This window comes from Nanorana parkeri, unplaced genomic scaffold, assembly GCF_000935625.1.
Source record: "Nanorana parkeri isolate BGI_ZX_2015 unplaced genomic scaffold, ASM93562v1 scaffold304, whole genome shotgun sequence".
Taxonomy (NCBI): Eukaryota; Metazoa; Chordata; class Amphibia; order Anura; family Dicroglossidae; genus Nanorana; species Nanorana parkeri.
Window position 1 is genome coordinate 1,096,492 of NW_017306572.1, and position 26,598 is coordinate 1,123,089.

General features: G+C 41.1%; 1 protein-coding gene across 1 annotated transcript in view; it reads right to left on the minus strand.

Annotated features, from left to right (window-relative positions):
• Window positions 1–26,598, minus strand: part of LRRFIP2 (LRR binding FLII interacting protein 2) — a 78,481-nt gene that overhangs the window by 26,693 nt on the left and 25,190 nt on the right. The window contains exons 5-15 of the mRNA XM_018557796.1: window positions 24,528–24,581; window positions 18,549–18,611; window positions 15,578–15,652; window positions 14,822–14,869; window positions 13,323–13,370; window positions 13,178–13,234; window positions 10,663–10,722; window positions 10,016–10,102; window positions 9,494–9,496; window positions 6,652–6,693; window positions 4,631–4,759 (exon numbers count right to left, since the gene is read on the minus strand). Coding sequence (XP_018413298.1) covers window positions 4,631–4,759; window positions 6,652–6,693; window positions 9,494–9,496; window positions 10,016–10,102; window positions 10,663–10,722; window positions 13,178–13,234; window positions 13,323–13,370; window positions 14,822–14,869; window positions 15,578–15,652; window positions 18,549–18,611; window positions 24,528–24,581 — 666 coding nt within the window. The remainder of the gene's footprint in view (window positions 1–4,630; window positions 4,760–6,651; window positions 6,694–9,493; window positions 9,497–10,015; window positions 10,103–10,662; window positions 10,723–13,177; window positions 13,235–13,322; window positions 13,371–14,821; window positions 14,870–15,577; window positions 15,653–18,548; window positions 18,612–24,527; window positions 24,582–26,598) is intronic.

Below are 26,598 nucleotides of genomic sequence, written 5' to 3' on the forward strand. Positions count from 1 at the left end.
CATTCAGTGAATAAAGGTTGCATATAAAAATAATGTGAGAGTCAGGGCCAGTGCACACCCAGGCGATCTGTGACTGCACGGCAATCGTGCACGATACCGTGCGGTCACAGAGTAGCCCATCCCAGATGATTACGCTGTGGGTGCCATTATTTTTGTAATGGCACCCCAGTAACATCGGGCGGATCGTGCAGAGTGTCATGTATCACAAAAAAAGGGTACAGGGCTGGAAACTATGAAAATGCAGAGTCCAGTGCCCACAGGTCACATTCCAGTATACCTTTGCCCCATCCATGGGCTTACTCAAGGAGTCTTCAGAGAACGGTACACACCGGAGCCTGTGACATGGCTGTGACCCATTAGAACACTCTGTTGCTAACAAACCAGTACACTAGGTATCTGGGGAGTGCCACAAGCAGTGCCCGGTGTCCAAAGGTTTCATTACTGGCAGGCCCTGCTATCCTTATTCCATTGGGGTCTGACTAAGGTCTCCAAAGCAGCGTGGAAGATTAACCAATCCAGATAAATCTTGTACAGAGGCCAGCTTAAAAAGCTCAATAAACATCTTGATTGAAGAAAACACCATCCACGAACTACCAACAATGTAGATGGAAGAGGAAAATATTTTTTACTAGGACGCTAACAAAAAAACTAAGACATGATGGTTGGAGGCCGGTTTAAGGTTTTTTGTTTAGTCAAGGCCCAGACCTCCTGAAGGCAGCAATATAACCCAGTTGTATCGAATTTCTAATGTTCCTGTGTCTTTCACTGGTCGTTAAAGAAAATAATATTAATATTCCAATATTGAAAACAGGCAGGTAACAAAACATTTATTTTCCAAAAACTAGAAACAAAAATAAAATGCAGGCACCTAGAGATGCCTGGATACAACTCTGTACATCCAAGTACTGAAGCCCAAAGTGAATATGAACATTTTTTTATTTCTTTCTCCCCTTTCCTCCTGCACTTCACTTTTGGTCAGTGAGGCCACCCAGTACAGTTGTGGGCCAACAGGGGGATGCAAAAGGAAGCAGGGGCAAGACACATCTCAACTTTACCAGACAAGGCCATATTAACGTGTCCCAGGTTTTGGACTACAGGGGGAGGAGGGTTCAAGTCACAAACTAGCGAGTAACTGACCAAGAATGAGCATGTCACTAGTAAGATCTGAAAACTCAAATCTCCCATACTTTTTTCAGGTCAGCGACTCACTAAATCTGGATCAGGAAGACAGCCCCTGCATCTGTACCTATAAATAGAAGTCAGTAATTGTTGCTCCACCCTTCTTTCATCAAAGCTCCACTTTATAATCTTACTGGAGTAACAAACATACTTTTTTTTTTGCAGTTTTGGCTTCTCTCGAGTGCTGATCACATGAACAACTGCCTAGAAAATTGGTAATGTGATCTTTGTTGGAGGAGAGGCTTTGGAGAGATACTCAAGGGATCCAAAAACAGCATATTCACTTACTAAATGTAAGTACTTTAACACGGTTTTATACATCTTACCAAAACTGTTAACATGAAATCAAGCATCAAGAAAACTGTGGAGTACAGGCAGACGCAATACAACAAAGGCAAATAGCAGTGTCTGCACAAACATTTAGAAAACCTCTTTAGCACCAGTTTTAGCCCCAAATTCTGGACCACTGTATGATTTCAGTTTCAACATATTGTAGTTTATTTCTTTAGTTTCTAGGTTGTAGTAATGAAGGTTGGCCTTTACCTCTCTGCATTGGACAATAATTATGATGGAACAAAAGGAACAAGCCTGAGTCAGAAGGGGATAGGTCAGCCTTCAACACGATCAGGAGTCAAAAAAGGAATTATTAATTGGTGTGGGATTCAGGGCACAGGTATACGTAAGCATCACCAGGGGCCTGCACTGTAATGTTGCAGTCTGTTCAATACTCTTATGGTACTAACAGATTTACTTTACCAATTGAATCTTGGTTATTGAGAACAGCAAAAGACATCCTGCTTATTTGCCATACTGTTTTTGTTTTTCTATTATGGTTCAGCTGGTTGAACTAATAAGCAAGTAAAAAGTCCAATGTTTGTGGCCGAATAATCAATAAACAGATGCAAACACACGGGCCGAGTAAAAAGGCTGATGTTTTAGTGGTGGTAGCATGGTGACTGAATCTGCCTACTTATAAAGTCATTACAAAACAAAATAACCAAATTACCAGATCTGTTAAAAATCTGCCCACCCAACAATTGTGTTATTGGGTCTTTTGAAATACAGCTGCTAATGAAAAGTTATTGTATTTTATTTTTGAAAATACAAATATTTTAGGAAAATACCCAAGCTGCTGTACTTTAACTATAGGAATAGTTATATTGTTCAAAGCTGAAGAATTGTAATTACCAGCTACATGATTTCAGGAATATTAAACATTTCAACACTTTTTCATTTTGGATAGAGCAGGTACACAGTAATGTCCCCATTGTAAAGTATGTCCCTTACTTTGTGTCCTAGCAATGGTGGCAACAGAGACAAGAGAGCAGTTGTGACTACTCTATATCTTGTCACATTGTTGCCTTGAGAAAGGGGCCCTGCAAGGTCCCAAAAAGTTCATATAAACTTGTGACATGAATTCACCAAAAAAAAAGTAAAAAGAATCTTCCGGAGTACTAGTGACTTTCTACATTTTTAGTTTTTGTATTACTCTCTGCATTACTACCGGGATGACTACCTATATATCTGTCCCACAGAGACTAATCAGCAGGAGGGAAAGAGGAAACCCCAACACCTCAAGATAGATATTAATATCTGCCAAGTGTTCTAAACCACACCTATATAACTTAAAAGGTACCAATAGAGAGCATACCATTTTTGACTGTACACTTTTAGCATTCAGAACTAGTTGCTATATGGGAACCAGTGAACCAAGTGGGATTCCAGCTAATTGTTTATGCTGTCCCAAGATAAGGTTGACAATAGCATACATGTCTATGCTTTGAGCTTTTGAAAATTAACTTTTCTGGCTGTCCACTGATTGTTCTCCTTCACTAGACAGGGGTGGTTATCGCTAGACCTGTTGAAACATCTTGAAGGCTTAAAGTGCACCTGTGCCCACACAATGGACATTATTGTTGGCTTCACACCAATGTGCTTCCATTTTCATACATTCTTTCATGCATTTCGCAAAGTAAGGTTTCATGGTTTTATGTGGTTTTTAAAAAAAATATGTGCTCAGCTTTCTGGGGAAGTGTGAGGAGAGCCATTTTCCAGCGGTAGCAAGGCCAGGAGAAAGTCTCAGTAATGATGCATTTTAATGTGCAATCATTAACCTCTATGAGCCTCTGATCAAATGTACCAGCACTATTTTCCACAAAGCATATACGTAAACCAGAGTCCTTAAACACAATGAAATGCCAAGTAACATGCATTTTGATGCTTTGTAATTTCACAACAGAGGCACTGAACTCACAGCTCACCTTCCCTCATTTTCTCTAGCAGCAGGGACCTGGCAATATGCCAATCTTTGATGTAAATAAACAACAGGTGCTATGAGCAGTTAGGCTGATTTTACACTTGTGATCCTGTCACTGGTGAAAACTCGCCAGCAATGGGATCGCTATGCAGGGCAGAGACAGACTCACCTGTTTGCACAGGTCACTCCCTTGCAGGCTAGATGAGCAAGGCAACTCTCTTTAGCTGATGAGTGTCATTCTATAGCTTTTCCATCAATGAGGAAGAATCATCTTGCTCATCAGGCCAGTGACAGAGTGAGGTGTGGAAACAAGTGAGTATTTTGTGACATTAACCTTAGGCTGGGCACACACCTTACAACCATCGCAAGACTTTTGTCTTGCGATGGTTGTAAGGTAATTTAAAAAACGTACGATCTGCCCATCCTGGACAGGCAGATCGTACTTGTGATGATCGCGCACACCGGCCCGTCCGGCTTTTATCTTACGAACATGCTACACACCCGCCGAAAATCATACGATTCTCTGCGGGTTTTCGAACATGTTCGTAAGATAAAAGTCCTGGAGATATTTAACTTCTGTTGCAATAGAATAAGTGACAGGACATTGGATAAGATTGTTTATGCGAACCACTCTGTAAATCACCCTTGAAATCAAAATCAACCATGCTTGGATATACCCTCTGAAAAGATCCCTTTTGTTCTGGAACCATCTGGGTGGAAACCCAGGCCCCTTTAGGAACCCATTGTCATTTTTAAACAACTGCTCCATGACACAAGTTTTTACCAGTAAAAAAAAACCTAATAATGTGGTTCCTGCCACTATCAAGCAGCTTCAGGAGAACAAATGTATTCTAAAACAAAGCAGTGCCAGAAACATCGGCACATTTGCACTGTGCCTGGAAATCACTTCATTGTCAAGGTACTTTTTGAGAAAGGTGAAATAAAATACAGGTTTTAGCACAACATCCAATATCCAACAGGTATTTATAGACCAGGTTTAGACCCAGCCATGCAAAATAGAAAAAAACTTTTACCAAGTAAAACCCTTAACCACTTCATGCCCAAGAAGTTAATGCAAAGCAAAAGTGCTTTAGAAATATGAAAAATGTCTGACCTGCGCCTAACCACCTTTCACGTACGCAGTAGCTGAAGAGATAGGCAATCAAAAGATGTGTCTGTGTTGATTTATCTCACCCTTAATTCACTCAGTGAAGCATCTGGATCCAATAAACTATTCGCATCTCCACTTCCTCTTCGAGACGATGATCCACTGAGAGGAGTAAAGGTTCCTGGCTGTGCAGTAACTGCATTACGAGATGATGGCTTAAAACAAAAAAAGATTTGAAGATGTAACATTATATAGGATTAGAGCTCACTCTGCATCATAGAACATTTACTTTAATAGTTTTTTTTCTCATAAAAAGTTTATATAACATAACACAAATATGTATATTATCTAACGTATTCAGTAAACTAACACTTCCTACAGTGAAAATGTAAAACCCTGACATATAAAGAAACTTTTTGGTGAGAAAGTGTTCAATAATACCGTGTTACCCCGAAAGTAAAAGACCTAGTGTCTTTTTTCGTCGAAAAAAAAAATATAAGACACTGTCTTATTTTCGGGGAAACACGGTATGATCTTTATGACCTATAAACGTACTTCAGTGAGTGCAGATGATGAGAATCAGGGAGGAGCAGAAGGAAACCCTAGGCAATGCTGCAACAGGGTGCAAATGTGCATTTTGTACTCTGTTTTTTTTATAGATAAAGCCCAAAATTGAACAGCATATATTAGTATATAGATCTATAGATTAGTTATTATTAGGGATGTCCCAATACCGATGCTAGCATCGGAATCGGGCCCGATACAGGGCATTTTGACTCTGGGCAGGCTGGGGTCCTCTGGGCAGGCTGGAGGAGCGTCACGTCACTGCTGTGGGCGGAGCTCCAGGTGGGGTCTAATGTAGTTGGCTGGCGACTGCCCAGAGGACTCATGTAGCTCCGCCCACAGCAGTGACGAGACGCTCCTTCGCTCAGCCTCTCAGCGCCGCTGACGTTGTCCTCGCATGAGAAGAAAAAATAATTCGTCGATCGCCGATCAGGCACAGAGCCCGCATGATCATAGGCCAGAGGAATGACAGCTCAAGTGAAGAAATCATTAGTTCTCTATACAGCCGTGTCTTTGTCCAAGCCAAAATGCCCGCCGCCGGCTGGAGACTCAGTCCAGGACAGTTTGCACTCTAGTGTCCAACAAATCGCTTCCATTTACTTACAGTGCAGTCTGTCCTACCCAAAATGGCCACCGCCAGGAGGAGCCCCAGTACAGGAAAGTTTATTCTCTAGTATCTGGGAAATCTCCTTCATTTACTTGGAGTACATTCTGTCCTACCCAAAATGGCTGTCACCTGCCAGAGCCTAAGTTAAGTACAGATTGGCCTCTAGTGTATGGGGAGGTAACCTAGGGGATGGTGGGAGAGAACGGCTGTGTATGAGAGGGAGATAATGGAGGAGCTGAATAGATATAACGCTTTCGGGGTCTCAGAAGTACCCCTTCATCAGGCTCAGAATGAGCCTGATGAAGGGGTACTTCATAGACCCCGAAAGCTCTTGTACTGAATGGCAATTTGTCATTAAAGGACTTTTTGCTGTAAATATTGTGGCGTGCTGGTGACAATTTTTACTACTTCTATATTGCTCATGGTGCCATCCGTGGTCGCTTTGCAGGTTTATTACTTTTCCGGTAAGGCTGGTTTCCTATTATATAACATTGCTGACCTCTGTACTGCGCGTCACAATGCTGACCTCTGCACTGCGCGTCACATTGCTGGCCTCTGCACTGAGCGTCACACAGCTGGCTTCTGTATTCTGTATTGCACCACTGACTTCTGTACTGTGCATTGTTACTGATCTTTATACTCTGCGTCACACCGCTGACCTGGCGGAGTTAAGGCCGGGGCAGGGTAGGGGTTAGGTGGGGCAACTGGTGGCGAGTAACATTTCAGGTCTGGCAAGTGCATGACGGGAAGTACTTGGGCCTGAAAAAGTGGCATCGGGACATCCCTAGTTATTATTATTAATTAAGATATTAAAAAGAAGACCCCTAGTCCCAGCAAGAACTGAATGATAACAAAAAGTCAAATGCAATTTATGCCAGTAGCTTGTGGCCAAGTATATTACATGTCCTGTTTCAACATAGAGAGAAGTCTACATACCCTAGAATAACCTTCAGTGTACTGCTTGTCACTCTTCTCCTCCTACAAGTAGAAAAAAAAAAGCATTGCATTAATAAAAGGTATACAATAATGAACAAACAATAAAATAAAAGGTACTCTGCTGTGGAAGAAAGTTGCTATTTATACAGAAGATTATTTGCAGACTCCGTTTTCATTATTAAATGTTTGTTTTCCTAGTAATACAATTGCTTCTATAGCATTAAGAACTCAATCATCTTTTTAAAATGTTGCCATTTATATACATAGAAAACGTAATACATTCTTGTTAATCAAATCATACCATTGTGATTAAAGAGTACACTAGTTAGAAAAAGCAAACAAGTCAATTCCATTCAAATGTTTCTTCAAAAAAATATACACTGATCAGCCATAATATCATGACCACTCAGAGGTGAAATGAATAACATTGATTATCTCATGACAATGGCACCTGGAAGTAAGTCTGATATATTTAGGCAGCAAGTGAACATTTTGCCCCTGAAGTTAATGTGTTGGAAGCAGAAAGAAAGGGCACGTGTAAGGATTTGAGCGACTTTGACAGAAGTCAGAGACTACAAAACCAGCTCTTGTGGGATGTTCCATGTCCGCGGTGGTCAGGAACTACCAAAAGTGGACCAAGAAAGGAAAATTAGTGAACCAGTGAAAGGGTCATGGGCAAGCAAGGCTCACTCACGCATATGGGGAGCGAAGGCTGGCAAGTGTAGTCCGATCCAAGAGCTACTGTAGCTCAATTGCCCCCTATATCCAAACACTTACCTGTGGTTCATCACCACCCGCTCCAAGAAGATCTGCTGCTTCCCCGAAGTTCCAGATTGTAGAGGAAGGATCCTGAGGGCAGTTAAAGGCTGTTGCACCTGGCTGTCAATTTGCTGTGAGGAGGTGGGCGTACGGGCATGGCCTGTCGGGAAATTAGCCAAGCTGTGTGCATCTACTGGAACAGTAGATGCACACAGCTTGGCTAATTTCCCGGCAAAAATAATGCATGGGTGTCTCCTTTGCAACCTGATAGGCAAAGGAGACACCCATAAAACAGGAGGGGAGGGGCCACAGTATGAAACATTCAAATTATAAATTAAATTGGGCAGCTAAAAACGAAAGAAAAAAGAAAGGTTCATTAAAAAGGAATGGATGCTTATTTAAAAAAAAAAAAACAAGGGTTTAATAACACTTTAATGCTGGTTCTGATAGAAAGATGTCTGAACAAACAGTGCATCTCAGTTTGTTGTGTATGGGGCTGCATAGCCGCAGACTGGTCCGGGTGCCCACGCTGACCCATGTCCACCACCAAAAGCACCTAATAGGCACAGGAACATGGACCATGGAGCAATAGAAGAAGAAGGTGGCCTAGTCTGATAATCACATTTTCTTTTACATCTTGTGGGTGGCCAGGTGCGTGTATGTTGTTTACCTGGGGAAGAGATGGCACCAGGATGCACTATGGGAAGAAGGCAAGCTGGCAGAGGCAATGTGATGCTTTGGGCAATATTCTGCTGGGAAACCGTGGGCCCTGCCATTTTTGTGGCTGTTACTTTGACATATACCACCTACCTAAACATTGTTAGTGACCAAGTACACTCCTTCATGGACATGGTATTCCCTGATGGCAGTGGCCCTTTTCAGCAGGATAATGGGGCCAGCCACACGACAAAAATGGTTGATGAATAGTTTTAGGAACACAACATCGAGTTTAAGGTATTGACTTGGCTTACTTGGCTTCCAAATTCTCCAGATCTCAATCCAATCAAGCATCTGGAAGTGCTGGAAAAACAAGTCCGATCCATGGAGGCCCCACCTTGCAACTTACAAGACTTTAAGAATTTGCTACTGACGGCTTGGTGCCAGGTACCACTGCATACCTTCAGAGGTCTATTGGAGTCCACGCCTCAATGGGTCAGGGCTGTTTTAAGTAATAATTATAAGTAATTTGGATTCCACTTAAAAGCACACATTTTTGAGAACCAAGAATAGCAAACTAAACTGTCACACTTCCCTGTGTGAATGATCCGGCGCCGGGTTTTACCTCCTGTCCGAGCTGCTCGGTTTCCTGCCAATCCACTCTGAACCTCTCCAGTAAAAGTCCAGCTCACTTGTTGCGCACCGTTCGAGCAACGCGCCTTTACACTCAGTCGTACTCCCGGTTTATCGCTTGCCTTTGAAATCCCTGTGGTTTGCTATTACCTACCTTGTTCCCTGTGTGTCTCTGGATTCCCTCTTGCTTCCAGTGAGATCCTGCACGTCCAGCAAGTGGATTGTTATCATCATCTTCTTCAATGAGCCCTTGCAGCTGTGCTTACCTGTGTGTCTGTCCTCTTGTGTGGCTGCCTGTTCCATGCAGCCTCGCCCTTTAGTGTATCCCGGATTGCTGTGTTGTTGCCGCCTCCTCTCACACTATTATTTGGATTGCTACCCTTGTGTCCCTCAGTATCAAGAACCACTGTCTGTGTATAGGCTTCACCCCTGCCTGCTGTTGTATCCAGCACCCCAGTGCTGCAACTAGCCTGTTTCTGTGTGGGCGTGCTAGAGGGCCACAACCTGGAAGGTGTCCAGCAGCCAATCATCCTCACCATTAGAGGCCCTGTCGAACACCTGGCCCTTCTTAGAATCTGCCCCTCTAGTGCGTCCCTGGTAACGCACAGACAACTACTTCCTGTGTTTTTAATGATCTGCATCCCAGACACCATTTTTTGCCGGCTACTTTTAGGCATTTCGTGTGCCCCAGTCGCCGGACCGTGACATAGGCACCGCTAACTGACAGGCAGTCTGATTGTTTGTCTACATTTGTTGTTTATCTGCTTAATAAATGTCCCTCAATGTGCTTTACAAGCTTATAATTGAACTGGTAAAATAGGTATTTAGTATAACTGCTGTGGAAAGCAATAATAGTGATTTATCATTTTGGCCTAGGTTCAATGGCCCACAGGAATACTACTTTCATGGAGTCTCGGTTCTCCCCTTGTGCTCTAAATTTTCTTCAACACCCAAAAACATGCTGGCATATTAGCCAATGTAAAGAAAAAAAAAGTCCAGTATAGACACAAACCTGTAGAAAAGAACTTTACTGCTTTTCTTATTATTACTTATGACTGCACACTACATGCATAACAGTCTGACATTCACATGTAAGAGATAAATACTGTTTTGACATAAACTTACTTTAAGGTACGCATTAAACAAGTTTTAATGTAACATAATAAAGCTATAAACCACATTAATTTTTCCTGCATGCACTAATGTTAAAACTATTTCACAAGGCTCTGTAAGCCATCACCTTAGGCTTGGAACAGTGAAATAAAACCCAATGTTAGCACACTGCCTGGGCACAAAACCATGCATTACAACTCACACTGTTGAGATCAGCAATGCTGACATCATCAGACACTATACTTCCCCTACGATTGGAGCGACTAAAATAATCAGCTGCAGTTTCACTCTGGTCAGAAAAGTCTGATGACTTGAAAACAGAGACAAAAGATATTACTCATTCATCAACCAGCTGCAGAAATGCATGACATCATACTAATTGGAATGAAAAGTTTATTTGCTATCAGTAGAGATATCTCTGTAAAACATTAAAGACATGACATTTTTAGACCGATCAATGTCTAGTTTCCAAATTGGGTTTGCTTAAAATGCTTATGCATTCAACATTATCTGTACCATACACATTTGGAGAAACAAAGCACAAATATTTTGTCATCACCACCCCCTTAGGCTAACAAGTAGTAAAATACAAAGCTATTTAAAGAATAATTGCCAGAAAACCGTACAAACAAAAAATATATAACCCAGCAGATAGGCTGCCATTATGTGCAGATAAAGCTTTTGCTGCTAGATTCAGAACATTGAAAAGGGAAAAAATAAAAAACCATGACAAGTTTGAAGTTTGCCTACATATATTCTTTCCCATTATCGATATAAAAGTAAATGTGTTTTTTTAATAAACGTATTCCCTAAAACATGAAAACATTAGCATGCAGCTGAGCTCACCACACTATCCTTTCGCCCCCGTCCAGCGCTACAAGAGGATATAGAACCCTCATCATCTGTACACTAAAAAGAACAGACACTATTAATTCTCCTTACAAAACATTTCCCGAGAGGACCAGACAACACTTAGAAAGGTTGACATTTTTATTTTGTTTATACTTAAAATCTGTACTGGAATTTTGTCTATTTTCATAGAATTTCTATGGCGGACTTTCAGGTGTGCTTGTTACAGCAATAGGATCATTGCAAAAGAGGGTGCAGGAATGACTGCGGTCAATGAGTGGCTCCTCGTCATCATACCAACTTACTTATTCTAGGCAATGTTAGTGATCACATGCAAACAACGTTTCAGAGACACTAGGGAAACGCTGTCATCAGGCAAAAGTGATGGCCATTTTTTCCTGATTAGGGAGTTCACTTACATAACGAGCCTGAAACGTTGAATTACTTTGGACAAGCAACATGGTATGCGGACGATGAACAAATCAACCAAATATTTTTTATAAATCAGCACATTGGGGTAGCAAAGAATCAAACGCAGCAAAGTATAAAGTTTTTGAACTTTGCCTAAGTTATTATAACTAATTTACCTGGTGTTCCTGTCGTTTCCCTGTTTCTCCACTATAGATCCAGTGTGGGAATGACAACGTTATTGAGCCGCTATTCGAATGGCTCACGACCCTCCCTCCCCACCCTGCTGTATTGTCAGCACCCAGAAGGTGGGCCACAATTCCCTGGGATATCAGTGTGCAACTAAAGGGTATTTTACAGAATATGTGATGTGCTTCCAAGGCATTTTTTGTAGAATCTATAAAGATGGACTTTTAGGTACCCAATCACACCATGTAATATTAAAGTACAAAATGTATTCACACAGCTTTAGGCAGAGCATACATCCTTAAAACACGTTGAGTGACTTTGACACTGATCACCTAATTGGAAAATAGTCTGAATTTCTTGAGATGTATAAGAATTAGAATAGCAAATTGATTAAATGGGGATAATCATTGGTTGAAGCTTGTAAATGCAAAACATATGATATATGACGTACATATGTGACTGTTTTAGATTATGTTTTTAAAGCTGTGTGAATAAAGTTTATACTTTGATATTACATGGAATGTTGTGATTGGGTCCCTTAAAAGTCCATCTTTAAACATTCCACAAAAAACTGGTTTCTTTGGGATATGGAACCCCAGAAGTCAACTGAATAAACCATTTTAGTAAACTGTGTTTCCAAGACAACAGAACACCTTATGCACACAAAAAGCCCTGGGCACTTGGGACGGTTTATGAGCTATGCATGTGTTGTAATTCTTTAGTGATAATTATTTAGGAGCTGGCATTCTGTTGACTTAGAATCTGTCACTTCCGGCAGAGATTCTAGAGACTCTGTTAAACACCCAATAGACGCACTCTATTACATATGTAGCAGAAACTGCCATGCTGAAAACTTAGGCCTTGTTCACACCAAGCGCGCAGCAGGTGCAGAGCAGAGCAGCAGACCGGATCAAAACTGCGTCCAATGTATTCCAAAGGTATTTCTTATTCCAGTTCACATCGCAGTGTGCAGTTCCAGAGCAGGTGAAAAAACTGCAGCAAGCCCTATTTTATCTGCTCTGGGCTGCATGAAAACGCATCAAGAACACATGCAAATGCATGGAACGCACTGAAAGCCCATGTTAAACAAAAAACGGCCCGGAACGCATCAAAAACGCGGCACAACCCACTGCACTGCGTGTGCAGAAACCTGAGCGGATCTGCTCTGCATTTGGTGTGAACAAGGCCTTAATAAAAAAAGGAAAAATGAAGCGATTTTCATTATTTTACACATTGCACCCTACACAGAAATCCAATGAGTGACATCGGTCTGTTTTTTTGAAGGAAGGCTTTACAATTATTTGAAGTCCTTTTCTGAAAATGTAGACATCACTTTTTTTCACATGAGTTTCAGGTCCTGATCAGGTTCGGATCAGCAGACGCGGTGCTATGTGTTTTGCCGCGTTTTTCTTTTTTTGTGCTGGAGGGGGCTGTCAGTATGTTAGCTGTAGTGCAGTGCGTTTGACATGCAGTATTTTTCTGTCATAACCTGAATGGACTGCGCACATGAGAACTGTAGCCCATAAAACACATAGGGATGCATTTTTAGTGCAGGAGCGTACGGATCAGGTCAGCACAGAAAACGGACATGGTGTGAACAGGCCCTAAAGATCATTCAGTGCCCGTAAAATAAACTCAGCCATACACTTTTTTTTGTTATAAAGACATGAGAAATGTGACAAACCATTACAACATTATTTAAATCATCAGAAGCATCATGTGGCTAAATGTGAATGATGCCAGGAATTAGTAAGTAAATCACAAACTTAAATTCTAGAAAATATAAACCATGGTGTTGTATCTGGATTGTTATTGTTACTGGTCATAAAAACAACACATGGCAAGCAGAGCTATCCTGTAAAATGGACGTTGATGCTAAGGGGTGGCACACACAAGAACATGCAGCGGGAGCTCTCACCACAGGACTGCTTTTAGTCGAGCTGGCTCTAGATGAATAGCAGCTATAGTCAGAGGGCTGGTGAAAGAGTGATCACAGAAAAGAAAATCAGAATGTTTTATCAATGCTGCAAAAGAAACTGCACCATCAGCAAATTAAGACTTACAGTTCGAGAACTGTACAAATTAGAAAAGCCATCCTCATAGAGTGATGTCTAAGAAACGAAACAGAGTAATAGAGTCAAATTTCTTTTTATCCACTTCTAGGCATTGTCTGAAAGTGTGTGGTACATACCCCATACTGTCATGCAGCCATAGCAGCTAAAATCATGCAGCACCTTGACTATGCTTACATTAAAATCTAATGTTTAGCCTGTTTAAATTTGCCTTTCCAGGTCAATTCCCCCCTCTATTCTTTATACATTGAAGGCAGATCATGGCTGGGGGGATGGGCTGGTAGGGTGCTGTACATAGCTTCCTAAAAATATAACAGCACCATGCCTCAGTACTCTTTTCCAGATCCCTCGGCTCTGGGGGGGGGGGGTTATGCAAAAATCAAAATGCCTTATGGGTGGATGTCAGCCTAGAGGTGTGTGTGTTTCCAAGCAGACAGCATTTGTATGGAGAATGCCCTATGTAATTCCACGTGTGATGCTGAGCCTCCAGGAGTGAAAGAACTGAAATGCAATGAATGAGCCAGGGACAGTAACGCTGGAAAGGAAAAGTCTAGATGATGCTGGCTGTCCTCCAGCCAGATAATGAGGACTATCAGAGAGCTTCTAATGCACATTGTGAAAGCTCAAAGTGTGCTGCGGAATCAGACTGAGCCATTTTAGTACAGGAGAGGAGCCTGTACAATGGCACAAGACTGGAGTGCAGCTTTAATCTATCCAGCTACTTGACTATCACATAAGCACAGGCACCCATTCATAAAGAACTGGTAAATATTTTCCATTTATAAAAGTCTAGTTATCTAAGAACACATTTCAAATCAATTTTGTTGAAAACACAATGAGGGTTCACAGGTAAGGATCGGGTTTGTAACCAGCCATACTTCTGCTCAACCAAGAAAGCTTTTCTTTAAGTCTTCATGCACATACATCCAAAAAAGTGTAATAAGCATGTTTAAAAGCAAAGTAGTAGAAAAGCTATATCCAACGTAACTGGACTATTAGTATAAAAAGAAGCCAATACTTTTTTTGTGCCTTTACTCTAAACGGGAGACTGCAAATACTAACCGAACTTGAACTTCGGGGCAAAGTAATGCTTAACTTTGGAGAAGTCTGTGAAAAAATATGGAGTATTTAGAGTTTCTAATAAACTGTCAATCAAGTTTACTTTCATATAATTAGTGTGCTGCTCATGGTACAATGACACTGAACAGATCTCTTTACAAGATCCGAATCCGCAGTTTGGTGAGCTTGTCGACACAGTCTTCACTTCAATGTAGAATCTTTTAAGCACATGAAGCATATGAAAGTGATTGCTCTCAGTTTACAGTAGATAGAGCACAACCAATATTGTGAAACAGACCAAGAGCTTCAAAGGCTGCAGATCACCATAAAACGGTAACAAAACTAGGGAGCACATTTTTTGACAGACACGCACACATACACGTCTTGTCTCCATCCAGTGCAGATAAAAAGACCAGCTACTTTGTACTAACCCTGTAGCTTCTAGTAGTGGCTGAGGGCTCGCTGTAGATAGAAGAGGACTATTGGGAAAAAGAAATACTTAAGCAAACAAATTAAAACCTTCACAGATATACTCAAGCACAACGTCATCAACAGCAGGCCCACTATTGTGAAATTGCATGCAAAACATCACGGTGAAAAACATTTCTTGCTTGCCTTTTTGCTAATAATAACCCACTTTAAAACTTGTAGAATTGTAACCAGTGAATATGCTCATAATAAATGTAAAGAAAAGCTCAAAAAATCTAAGTCATACAAAAATATAATAATAGCTGTTATTTTAACTCTTGTTCACACCAATCAGCATGCTACAATGGGTACAGGCAGCTGTCTGTTGCGTAGTGGTGGAACATTGTGTTGTTACAACAGAAGGCTCAGTTGTTTTTTTACTTTATTAAAGTGTCAGAAAATTACATTTGATTCATTTTGATGGTGTGAACGAGCTCTAAACATTGATCAAAACACATACATGTTGTGAAATTCTCAGATCTATGAAACGGTTCCACAGCAATCACAGTATTTCCTGTTTAGAGTCAGCTGGCTGCAGAAGTTTCCTCCTACTTCAACATCTGCAGGCCTTGTATGGCAACGTTACATACTATTGTGTGTATGCTTACATCTAATAGCTTCATTTGACATGCCAGCACAATTGCTTTACAGTTAACCCCAGCTAGTAAGCATTTTACAACATGCAGAATAGAAGAACTGTGAGGCAATGTTTAACAGACCCGAGTGAGGTAGCTGGAAGTGGGTTTGCTATATTTAAGACTGCTATAGTTTCGCTGATCGTGATAAAGTCCACTCTGTAAGATGTAAAAGAAAAACACACATTTTGACTAAAATGCAGGTAGGTTTCCTATAAAGCAGAGTCATCAATGTGTGTGACTAGATATTACAGGAACGAAATATAAAACAATAACCAGGACTTTCTAGACTCAAGAACTATATGGCCACATTCACAAAGATGTTTTTAACAGGTTTTAAGACATTGTACATAAATATCTACAAAACAAAACTTGGAGAACTCATTAAGAGCACAAATCCACCCAAAACTAAGCTGATAACTGATAAGCTAGTCCCTGGTTTAAATTCAACAGTGGGTTGCATCAGGCATATTGTAATATTGATCTCGGACCAGAAGGCAACATTTTTTAATCAACTTTCAGTGTTACTACCCTGCAGTCATTGCAAAGACGATTTGCCAGACTTGCCGGAAGGCAAAATAAAAGTGTAAATGCAAAATTTAGGGGCATAAGTGTGGGACCTCTAATCAAGAGCTCTAATCATTTTAGAGCAGGGGGGGCCTGTCAAGATGGACCTAGGTTCCCTAACCAAAGCTTCTGACCTCACAGTTAAGGCCTGAAACACTGCCATGGTTGCAACGGTAGGTTGAATAGCAGGGCCTGCCAAGCCAAATAAGGCCTAAAAGAGGCGTGCTAACCATTTTTCCATGCAGTTCTTCTCTAAAAGAATTGCAAATGTCTTGTTCAAACAAGAAATAGCTGGGTCTACAAAAGAGATAGCTCATTGCTTAAGGAAACCCTCTTCAATAGGGTATTACTGACCATGGGGGGCTCAAACTGTAAACCATCACTCACTGAATCCACAAGGACAAAAAAAAAAAGTGTCAGACTGTGAGTTCACAGAACCTGTCACCCATATCTCCCTGTGTCTATGATCTGCCATTGCCTGAGAGGGAACACCAGTGCTCCCTACTATGGAGGTCAAGTGTACCAGTAGTGTCCTAGCACTGTAGGCAGGAATGGTGACCAATGCAGCGTTTTAAAGAGATCTGGACTCCTTTGCTGATACGCAGAGTCATAGTAGCAGCTTGTAGCTGTATAAAATGGACCCTGGCCCTGGACCTATAAAGCACCCTGTGGCAACTACACATGCAGCACAAATGCCAAGGTGAATGCAACATTTAGAGAAAACCTGCTTGAAGAGTCTTTAGAGCAAAATGCAGAAAACGAAACTAATGTACTTCTCTCAGAACAGAGAGAAGGCATCCATCACTTACGGACACTGGAAAAAAACTGGATCAGAGTGGGAGGGGTTTTACAGAGCCATCCTGACAGCTTTTATTTGTCAGTATCTAAACACCTGAAAGTATCTGCATATCTCATCCATTCAAGAATTAACTCTGCCCTGTGATGTACAAAAGTGGGAAATATTAATTTTCAGTAGAGCTCACCCTAAGGCACTAATAAACATTACATGTCTATCAGCTAATGCCACACACACTTTCATAAGGTTAACAACCATACAAGACAAATCAAAGTGCCTGTATGGTTTGATCCAAAAGAAACAAACACAGAGAATAAAGGGCAATAACTTAGATATTCTTTCCAGTGTTTATAAATAGGTCCCTTAGTCTACATCAGGGGTGCCCATTAGGTAGATCGCGATCTACCAGTAGATCGCAAAGCGAAAACTGGTAGATCGCGATCGGCTCACTGACCTGTGTCCTGTCCTGCGGTGCTCGCGCGACTGAATGTGTCAGACGCTGCAGACGGGAAGGAGAGAGGAGAGGAGACTTGGGAAGCTGCTGCAGTGGAGGTAAGAAAAGACACACAGGAGAGAGACAGCAAAGAAAGTGAGAGAAGAGACAGCAGATAGAAACAGGGCAGAGAGAGATTGGGCGAGGAGAGAGAGAAGAGAGGGCCGGTTCACACCACAAAGTCTGCATTCCAGAGTGTTCGGCCTCTAGAAACGCATTGGAACGCAAGCCGGCCGGCTCCCTGTGTTCAGGGGCGGGAGGGGGTGTGTCTGTGCATTGAAGTTAATGGCACCACAGCCATGCCCCCCGCCCTCAGTGTTATCGCCCGTACCCAGAACGCAGGCACATTAATGCCAGCGCGATCTACAAAAATATGCAAAAATGCATCATTTTTTCAAATCGCACTGGACCGGAATGCAGGCCTGCATTCCTGGTGCGGCGATTGCACTGGGGGCGTGGCTGCGGTTACACCAGCCCACACCCCCCTCCTGCCCCTGAATGCAGACGAAAAATTGTGGGCGCCTGTGGTCTACATCAATTCTTTTTGATATGTTACAAGTCATTGAACAGCAATGAACTTGGTTAGAAAGTAGCAAGGGACAAATAAATAGTGTTCCTCTCCTGAGGCCAGGTTCACACCTGGGCGATCCGTGACAGCACTGCAATCGTGCATGAAACCGTGTAGATTGTAGCGCGGTCACAGAATTGTGCACCACCGCTGATCGGGCTGGCGGTGCCATCATTTTCTAATGGCACCCCAGCCGCCCCAGGCAGATTGCGCAGTTTTCCACCGTGATACTACCCATGCAATCGTGCACGATCGCGGTTTAAAAAACCTGTGCGGTGCGTGTCGCCAAAAAAGGTACATGTACCCTTTTTCAGTGATCACCGACTGGATGTAACCCCACTGAAATCAATTGGGCCACGCGGCAACTGCTGTGTGCACACGCACATGATCGCACAGTCCCGGGACACGTGTCCCGTGATCGCAGAAGTCTGCACCAGCCCTCAATCATTCTGCAGAGGTGGTTTTATTAACCCAAGGTGAGAAGAAAGTATGTCAATGTCCAGCATACAGTCCTAAAGATGGCAATTCATGGAATTAATGCTGCAGTAAGCTTTATTTCAGTGTGTTGAAATACAAGAAAAAAAACAAAACATGCTGATATATATGACCGAAGGATTATTTTGGTACCAACCAGTAATTCTTTATGAGAAGAAGAGGATTTATTCTTGCTTCCATAAGAGTTGTAGGTATGATTCTAAAAAATACAAATATTTTTCGAATGCACCATATAATAAAACAAGTTAGTAAAAATATCTCCTAGGAGATGTTTTCAAAAAAGACACACTCATTTTTAAAAAGGGCACTACTAAAATCACTAATTATTAACAGGTTAAGTAAGGGTTATCAAAGTTCAGAATAACCACACTTACAAACAAGTGAGTTAGTGGCAAGTTTTTTTTATTTTAATGTAAAACAATCCACTCCACAGTAACACTTGTAAAAGTGTGATCACACCATGCACAGAATGTCTTTTTACATACAGAGTGCACGCTTCTCCTGGATGAATCCTTCAGCGAGTCGTACTGACAATTATATAGCAAAAATAAAAATTAGAAGCATAATAAAAGAGAATACATAAGGAAACCCTATAATATATAGATGCATCAATAAAAGTAAAACGCAGAGTGTTGGGTTGATCTCAGAGGATGTTTAGGGACACTTTTTTCGGTTCTTCATTGATGGTATATACTCAAAATAACTATGCAAATTGTTACGTAAAAATAACACTTTTAGTCAGACAATGAAATTGTTCCAGGATTTTAGCGAGTTCAAATGGAAACTTGTCTATCAGCAGTTAACTGCTAGGCTATCAAAAGTATAAATGTGTTCTCTATTTCCAGTATTTTTTGCCTCCTTTAATAATAAACGTCTGGCTCCATTTACCAGACTGTCAACCTCAAACTGAAGTTCTGAACATACAGTAAGGGTGCTGTTTGTTCTATCCATGACATTAGCTCACTCTGGCCAACTGATTAGAAATTAGAACAGGCAAAGGAAGATATGGTAAGAGATCCAGATTTATAATTATAATAAATGTAAACATACAAAAGTATGTTTGTACTATACACAGCAGCCGCATAAGCCTGCTCTAGCAAACTGATCAGAAATGCAAACGAGCCAGGGATAATAAAATATATTGCAAAACAAGGCACCTTACATATTTACAATAATGAAGTAAACATCGAAAAGAATGTCTAAACTAAGCAACGTTTACAGCTCGAATTATACAGCCCAACAAAAATGTTTTGTTTGTATTATCAGATATGATAATGATTTATCCCCTAAACTGAGGCAGGGGAAGAGAGCTGTAAAAGCAGTGTGCTGATGGAAGCAATGGACATTATCAATATAACGTTGTGTCTGGCAATGTTAGTGAGCCTGTGTACTGACATTTAATCCCGTGTATATGTACACAGCATTTAAAGCCAGAGATCAAACTTGTTTAATGTTAATCTGCAACAACTAAAACATACTTGCATCTACACCAACACACAATGAAGCTGGCATAGATCACCGACTGGCCAGAGCAGGAAACCCAAAACACGACACACCCTGCTATCCGTCATCCACCAGAAGCAAATGGATATGAGTAAGCACTGGCACAAAGCCGCACATGATCAACCTCATGAGTCAGTAAAAAGGCTTCAATTATAGCTTTAATTCAATGGGTCACCCCCCTCTCCTAATTTTTCTCATGAGCTATGTCTATTTAACAAAAAAAAAAAAAAATGTTTTCTCTATGCAGTCTCTATAGTCTGAAGCATATTACTTTACAGTAGCTGTGTTCAGTAAGTCAGCAAAATGTATCCATACATTAAAGTCCTGTAGAAGTATTTATGTGAACAGCAGTTTAGGGTTTTTTTATGTCATCAAAGGACAATTTTCATTCAAATAAGGGCTAGTTGCCATTATTATTTGGGTATATTGAAAGAGACATATATACCGTACTACATGATGTATGTCACTGTTTCTGCAGTCCTCAAGTAGCCCAAAAGGTTTGTTAACTGGACAAAAGTTGCAGATAAACTCTGTCACCTGAAAAAGTATTGCCCCCTAGAAAAAGAGCTAATAATTGCCTATGACACCGTTTTGGGGGGCATCAGAAACCTGGTCCCCCCACTGTGGTTCCTCTTGCTGGCTACTACATCACTAAATTCTAATGACTTAGTAGGTGGGAGGAACGACAGCGCTCAGCAAGGGACCTGATATCAACGCAGTTGGTAGGTGTCAAAGGCTGGTGTTTCTTTATTTGCTGTAACTCAAAGTGAGTAGTACTCGATGTCCATCAGAGATGTATTAAAAGTCTTCTTTTGCAGGGGCCATTGTTTATGGGGTTTTTTGTTTGTTTATTTATATTTTTGCAGGCAACAGAGTCACTTTAAAAAGATTCCATACATATTAGTTAAAAAACCTTTACGGTGAATTAGAATAACTTCAGCAGAAACAAGTTTATTATGGATCGGGCTCTCCTGTTAAAAAATTCCCCAAAAAACCCACCACTACAACATTAGTGTTAGAGTAGAAATCTGGACAACTAAAAGTCTACATTTAACCGACTCCCTTTCTCTTACCACATTTATTTTATTTTTTTCAGGTTTAGGCACATCTTAGAATTTATGCATGGCGTTTCCTGGTGTCACTTTAAGGGCCGGTTCACACCATAACCAGTGTGTTCCGCCACAGTTCGTGCCCGAAACGCACTGGCATGCATAAACCAAGCCTCCTGCGTTGTGAGGCGTGAGGGGGCATGGTGGTTCCATTCTTGTCAATGGCACCGCAGGCACCTCCCACCCGCAGTGTGATCACCTGCACCAGAACTCTTGGTACAGCAATGTCCTATGTTCCAGCACGATTGCAAAAAATAATGCTTGCACTATTTTTTGAGTCCAGAGAAGCTGATTGGTTGCCATGGGCAACTGCTCCAGATTCTGTCTGCTCCAGTTTTAATAAATTACTGCCACTGTATATGGTGTCAACCAGCCCTTACGCTTCATGCACACTACATTGAAAAAATATCAGTACAGGCACATTTGGAGCTAATTTCTAAACACACCTGTACTTACGTAATGCTTTTCTATGACTGACTGTACAAGACATTCAGCAGCGTCTCCGTTCATTCAGTCCCAGGTCTGCTCAGCCCGGTTTTATGCAGCTGAACGCAACTATGCCCAGCAACAACAAAACACAAGAAAAATTGATCTGGGAAGCATAAAGTGCTTATACTTACCAGATAACGCCTCTTGTGTTTAAATGCAGCCAGCTAGTGTGCATGAGACCTAAATCGAAGATAAGACTCATCTATTTGTCCTCTCTTCTCAGAGTTCCACTATATATAACTAAAAACTGAGGGCTTTTTCACACCAAGCGCGTTCCAGGAGCAGAGCAGTTACAGAACGGATCAAAACTGCGTCCAATGTATTCCAATGGTATTTTGGGCTCTAGTTCACACAGCAGCGTTCAGTTCCAGAGCATGTAAAAAAACTGCAGCAAGCCCTATTTTACATGCTCTGAAATGCATGCAAACACGCATGCAAATGCCCTGGAACGCACTGAAAGCCCATTCCAAACTTTTTTTTTTTACCAAAAACGGCCCGGAACGCATCACAAACGCAGTATAACACACTGCACTACGTGTGCAGAAACTCACGCAGATCTGGTCTGAATTTGGTGTGTACAAGCCCTTAGCCAATATAATACTACCAACAAAAATGACAAGCACAGCATGTCAAAAATGTTTTTTAAATTTGGTGAATGCAGTTAGTTTAGGTATGACGTGCTAAATAAATTGCCTATATTTCACATGAAATGGCACTCTAGGCTGGTACATACATCTGTTCCTTGTCTGCTTGACTTGGATGTTTTATCTTTCAAAATGTCCAACTTCATACGAAGAGAAAGAAAAGGTGTAGAAAATGGTTTCAAAGAAAAAAGAAAAAAAATAGAAAACAATTTTGGACATACGTATGCAATACACACAAAATCCCACTCCAACCAAATCCATATTGTTTCACATATGTTATTAAAATAAAATAATAAAAAAAAGACAAGCAGGAGTTACCATTCAAGCGTGCCTAACACCAAAATCTGAGCACCCAAAGTCTGTGGTAATGTTAGGTTATTTTTTTTTTCCATTATAAAAAGTTGTTGTCGGTATTGAAGGTAGCCGACATAAATGTTTTACTGCTGCATAATCGGCAATCAACTTTATTTCTCCAAATGTCATTTACAGGTGTTAAGAATCATATATTAGTTTTGAACCACATACACAATAGAATGAATCGAGGAAAAAGTGCACACAATTGTCTTCTTTAGTATAACCCACAAAAGTGCATTGACAGTATATGAACCATCAAGCATTTTCAGTGCAGCATGCTACAGTTGACTTTCAATAAAAGCACACTAAAATAAATGACCATTACCTTTCTCTAAGAAAAAAGCCAGTAAAAATGGGATTTTAAATTTTGACCACCACAGTCATTCATTAAAGCATGCATGGACACAAAACCATCTACAAAAAATGTTAGTTTTTGCTTAACATGCTTGCTACAAGTACACACCACAAGGTCTCTCCGCCTGGAAGTGCTTTCTCTCCCTTTATGTGAGGCACTGATATCCAACGATGAGCTCTTAAGAATTAACAAATATTTCAGTTTACAACATCAATACAAAAATGCCTCATATCCACAATATATGTTACCTAAAATTACAGTAGCAACACAGCACGGTATGTAATAACAGGTACTTGAGTATTTCGTGGGGACCGATTTGTGTATCCAAATTTTGACTACCCCTGTACCCCGCTTGGCTCTGCCTCCTCCCACAACCTGATCTTCCTTGTGGGTCTTTTATTGTGATAAGCAGTCTCCAAGACCACAACCAGGTGGAAATATTTACCGATCCTTCCCTGTGAAGAACAAACACTGAGTGAACAGTAGTGATCACTATGAGAGTTGCAGGACAATCAGCAAATATGTGAAATATCTGCTCATCGTTCCCTGTAATATTCAAACATCGCAGTGATCAATACTGATCACTACGATTTTTGTAAAAAAATTAGGACATAGTATTCAGATACTGTGTCCCCAATCATGAAAGAACAGGAAGTGCTCTACACCACTTCCTGTTCATTCATGACTGTAGTACCATCGCCTCAATTTATGATAAAAAACAGGAATCCTCTGTACTGTGCTTCCTGTTCATTGAGTGGTGGGGCTGCAGAAAAAGGGATTAAGGACTTGTGTCCTCAATTTCTTTCTTTATTTCAAAAAGAACATATTAGGGGTCTGTTTGGACCCCTGATATTTCCCCAAAGCACCTAGCAGTAAAGAAAAAAACTAAAATACATTTTAAAAATAGTTTAAAAAAAAGAAAAACAATAACATTATTTTGTTAATTTTGTGAGGACATCACTCCTCTGGTCTTATGACAGTGCTTGGCCCTAATAACTGCTGTCAGGAACAGTTACTAGGGAGCAGGTCACAAGCTCCTCCATAGCTGGGAGCGCCAGGTATTCTCGCCAGCTGCAGAGCAGCAAGGAGCCGAGAGGGAGCATAGGCAAGCTGAGTGAAGTAGCGGGTGGGGCCTTTCCACACACACTGTCAACTCTCCCAGCATGGGCAAGGTCTCAATATACAGTCATTCCTTTAATGTACAAAATTACATATTGTAAAATGATGCCTGGAGTGTAAATGTGTGTCTTGTTTCCTCATTTTTCTGCCAGGGCTTGTCCTATGGGCCAGCTAAGGCAGTCTTGGCTGTCAATGCATTCCATTTTCCACAGAAAGGTAGCTGGAATGCTTATTATAGATATTGCACCCCATAAAGTCACAAACCGGTTGTGCTGAAAAAGCCTGGAAGAGGCTGTAATGATGCATAAATGGTAATGATGCATCAAATAAGTCGCCAATAAACAAAAAAAAAAGAGATTTTCTGGTCAAATTATCTTATACATGTGCAGTAAATAAAAGGACGTTTACTAACCCTATGAGTTTCAAGACCTCTGCTAGTAGTAAACCCTGAAGACTCCTTAAAAGAATAGAATTATGAAGAAAGACGATAAGTGTTGGAAGAAGTCAACAGCGAAAACCTAAGATGACAAAACGGTACAAACCAGATATGGACGATGACTGGACCGGTGAGAGTACCTGGCCCGGTCAGAATCCTCCTGAGATGAAACATAGTACATTAAAGTATTATTCATTATAAAGAGGCAAAACTGAAAACATTCTTTCAAAACCAACTACGCACACTTCCACAAGCAAAAGGACAGTGAGTTAGTTAAAAAACCTTCAAGGTCAATGCACAAGTGTGCTTGATGCCTATAGCAACCAACCAGAATCTATGTTTCATTTTTAAAGACTGAAATATAGAGATACATATTGATAGTGGATTTGTTTCTATAGGCCAACTAAAAATCTTTTTGTTAGTAAAGTTTTTATACAAAGGCACTCAGGTGTAAACTACTCAGTAACAGCTCAACAAAAATGCAGGTACATTGAATTGTTAAATAGATTTGGTATGACAGTTGGATGATTGGGTCATACGCGACACTTTTTTATATAATACAGTTTATCAAATGTTTTTGCATTTGAGTGATCACTGTAGACAGTGATTTCTGTCTACATGTACGCCCTCCAGCATCAGCTGCAGATTATTGTTCTAGACCTGCCTCCTATTTGTGACAATGGTGGATTATTCCTTCACAATGAGTGTAGTCTCCATAATGAGCACTGTTACAAGATGACAATGCAGCTGGAACTGGGACAGTTGTCCCCCCGTCCGTTCCGCCAGTGAGCGCTGGCGGATCGGAGCGGGGAGGGGGGAATCCAGCCCCTCCCCTGTCACGGCTCTCTGATCGAGAGGTGAGCGAACGACGGTATCTGTTCGCTCACCTCCGGATCTACTGAGCCAACCTGTGACAGTCTCATTGTCACAGGTCGGCTAGAACTATGAGGTGAGTGGAAATCACTCATCTCATAGTTCTCCTTTAAAATTGCGAAGTCAAAAAGCACTTAACAACAACAGGGAACTTTTCGGATGATTCGCTACAGCTATAAAGGTATAATGGGGTAATTGCGCTAAACAGACCTTGGAATAATTTCAAATAGTTAGATAGACTGTAATAATAATATTTTCCCTTCTACATCTTCTTCCAGGCCAGCAAGAACAGGCCTCTTGGCTGCCTTTCAACAATGGGATTCTATGATGCTCATTTTCATATTGTTCTGCAGCCAAGAACTTAAGATTAGAACACTACAAAAGTTCACACTGTTACAGTGTGTTCCAACATAAAACAATTACAGCTTTACAGCGCTGCGCATTAAATTCCGACATCTCCAACATTATAAATATATATTCAGAACATAAATAGCCAACAAAATACCAACTAATAATAATGTCTAAAAGCTATCTAGTGAAACACCTAAAATAGGGTTGGACTTATGAAGGGAGCCTGGCAGGGGATGCTCCTAAAACTATTACAGCCCACAGACCTCCGGGCAGAATAACACTTAACCCTTGCAGTGGGGCTACCTCCGGCGGTGGAATGTCCCTCAGCGCACTCCTCTCTAATAAACTGTATTAGATATATTGACTCACAAATCTTTAGACCACTGGAGAGGAAGGGGAAAGAGGCTGCGGGGACAAATCTAGCATCCAGGGGGGACCGAGGTTCAGGTAATTATCTCTTTGTTATTCCAGACCCTAGATGAAAATGAGCGCTTAACCCTTGCAGTGCAGGGGTAGGCCCACTGTAAGGGTTAAGTTATATTCTGCCAAGAGTTCTTCTTAAATTCTCACTAATGCTTTCAAAGCAAGTGGCAAGTGCACGTCATCCCCTGATGGCTGATAAATACTTAGTGGATTTGTACCTAAAATTTAGCTTCTAAATCCAATTTCTGAACTTAGGAATCACCTCTGATTACAGCAGATTTTTGCAGTCTACTCGCCTTACTGTACAGTCTCCCTACAAGACATCTTCCTTAGCACCTAGTGCAATAGTTCTTACTACATGGTTTGCAGGACCAAAAACTAAAAGCCTTATGTTTCCTGAAGTGTCGTTGAAATCTAAAGTAACCCCAAGATCCTATCCCACACTTCATAAACTTAGTGCTGAACTCTTAAAGGAGAACTATGGGGTCAGTGTTTTTCCCCATAGTTCTCCTTAGGGTAACGGGAGGACA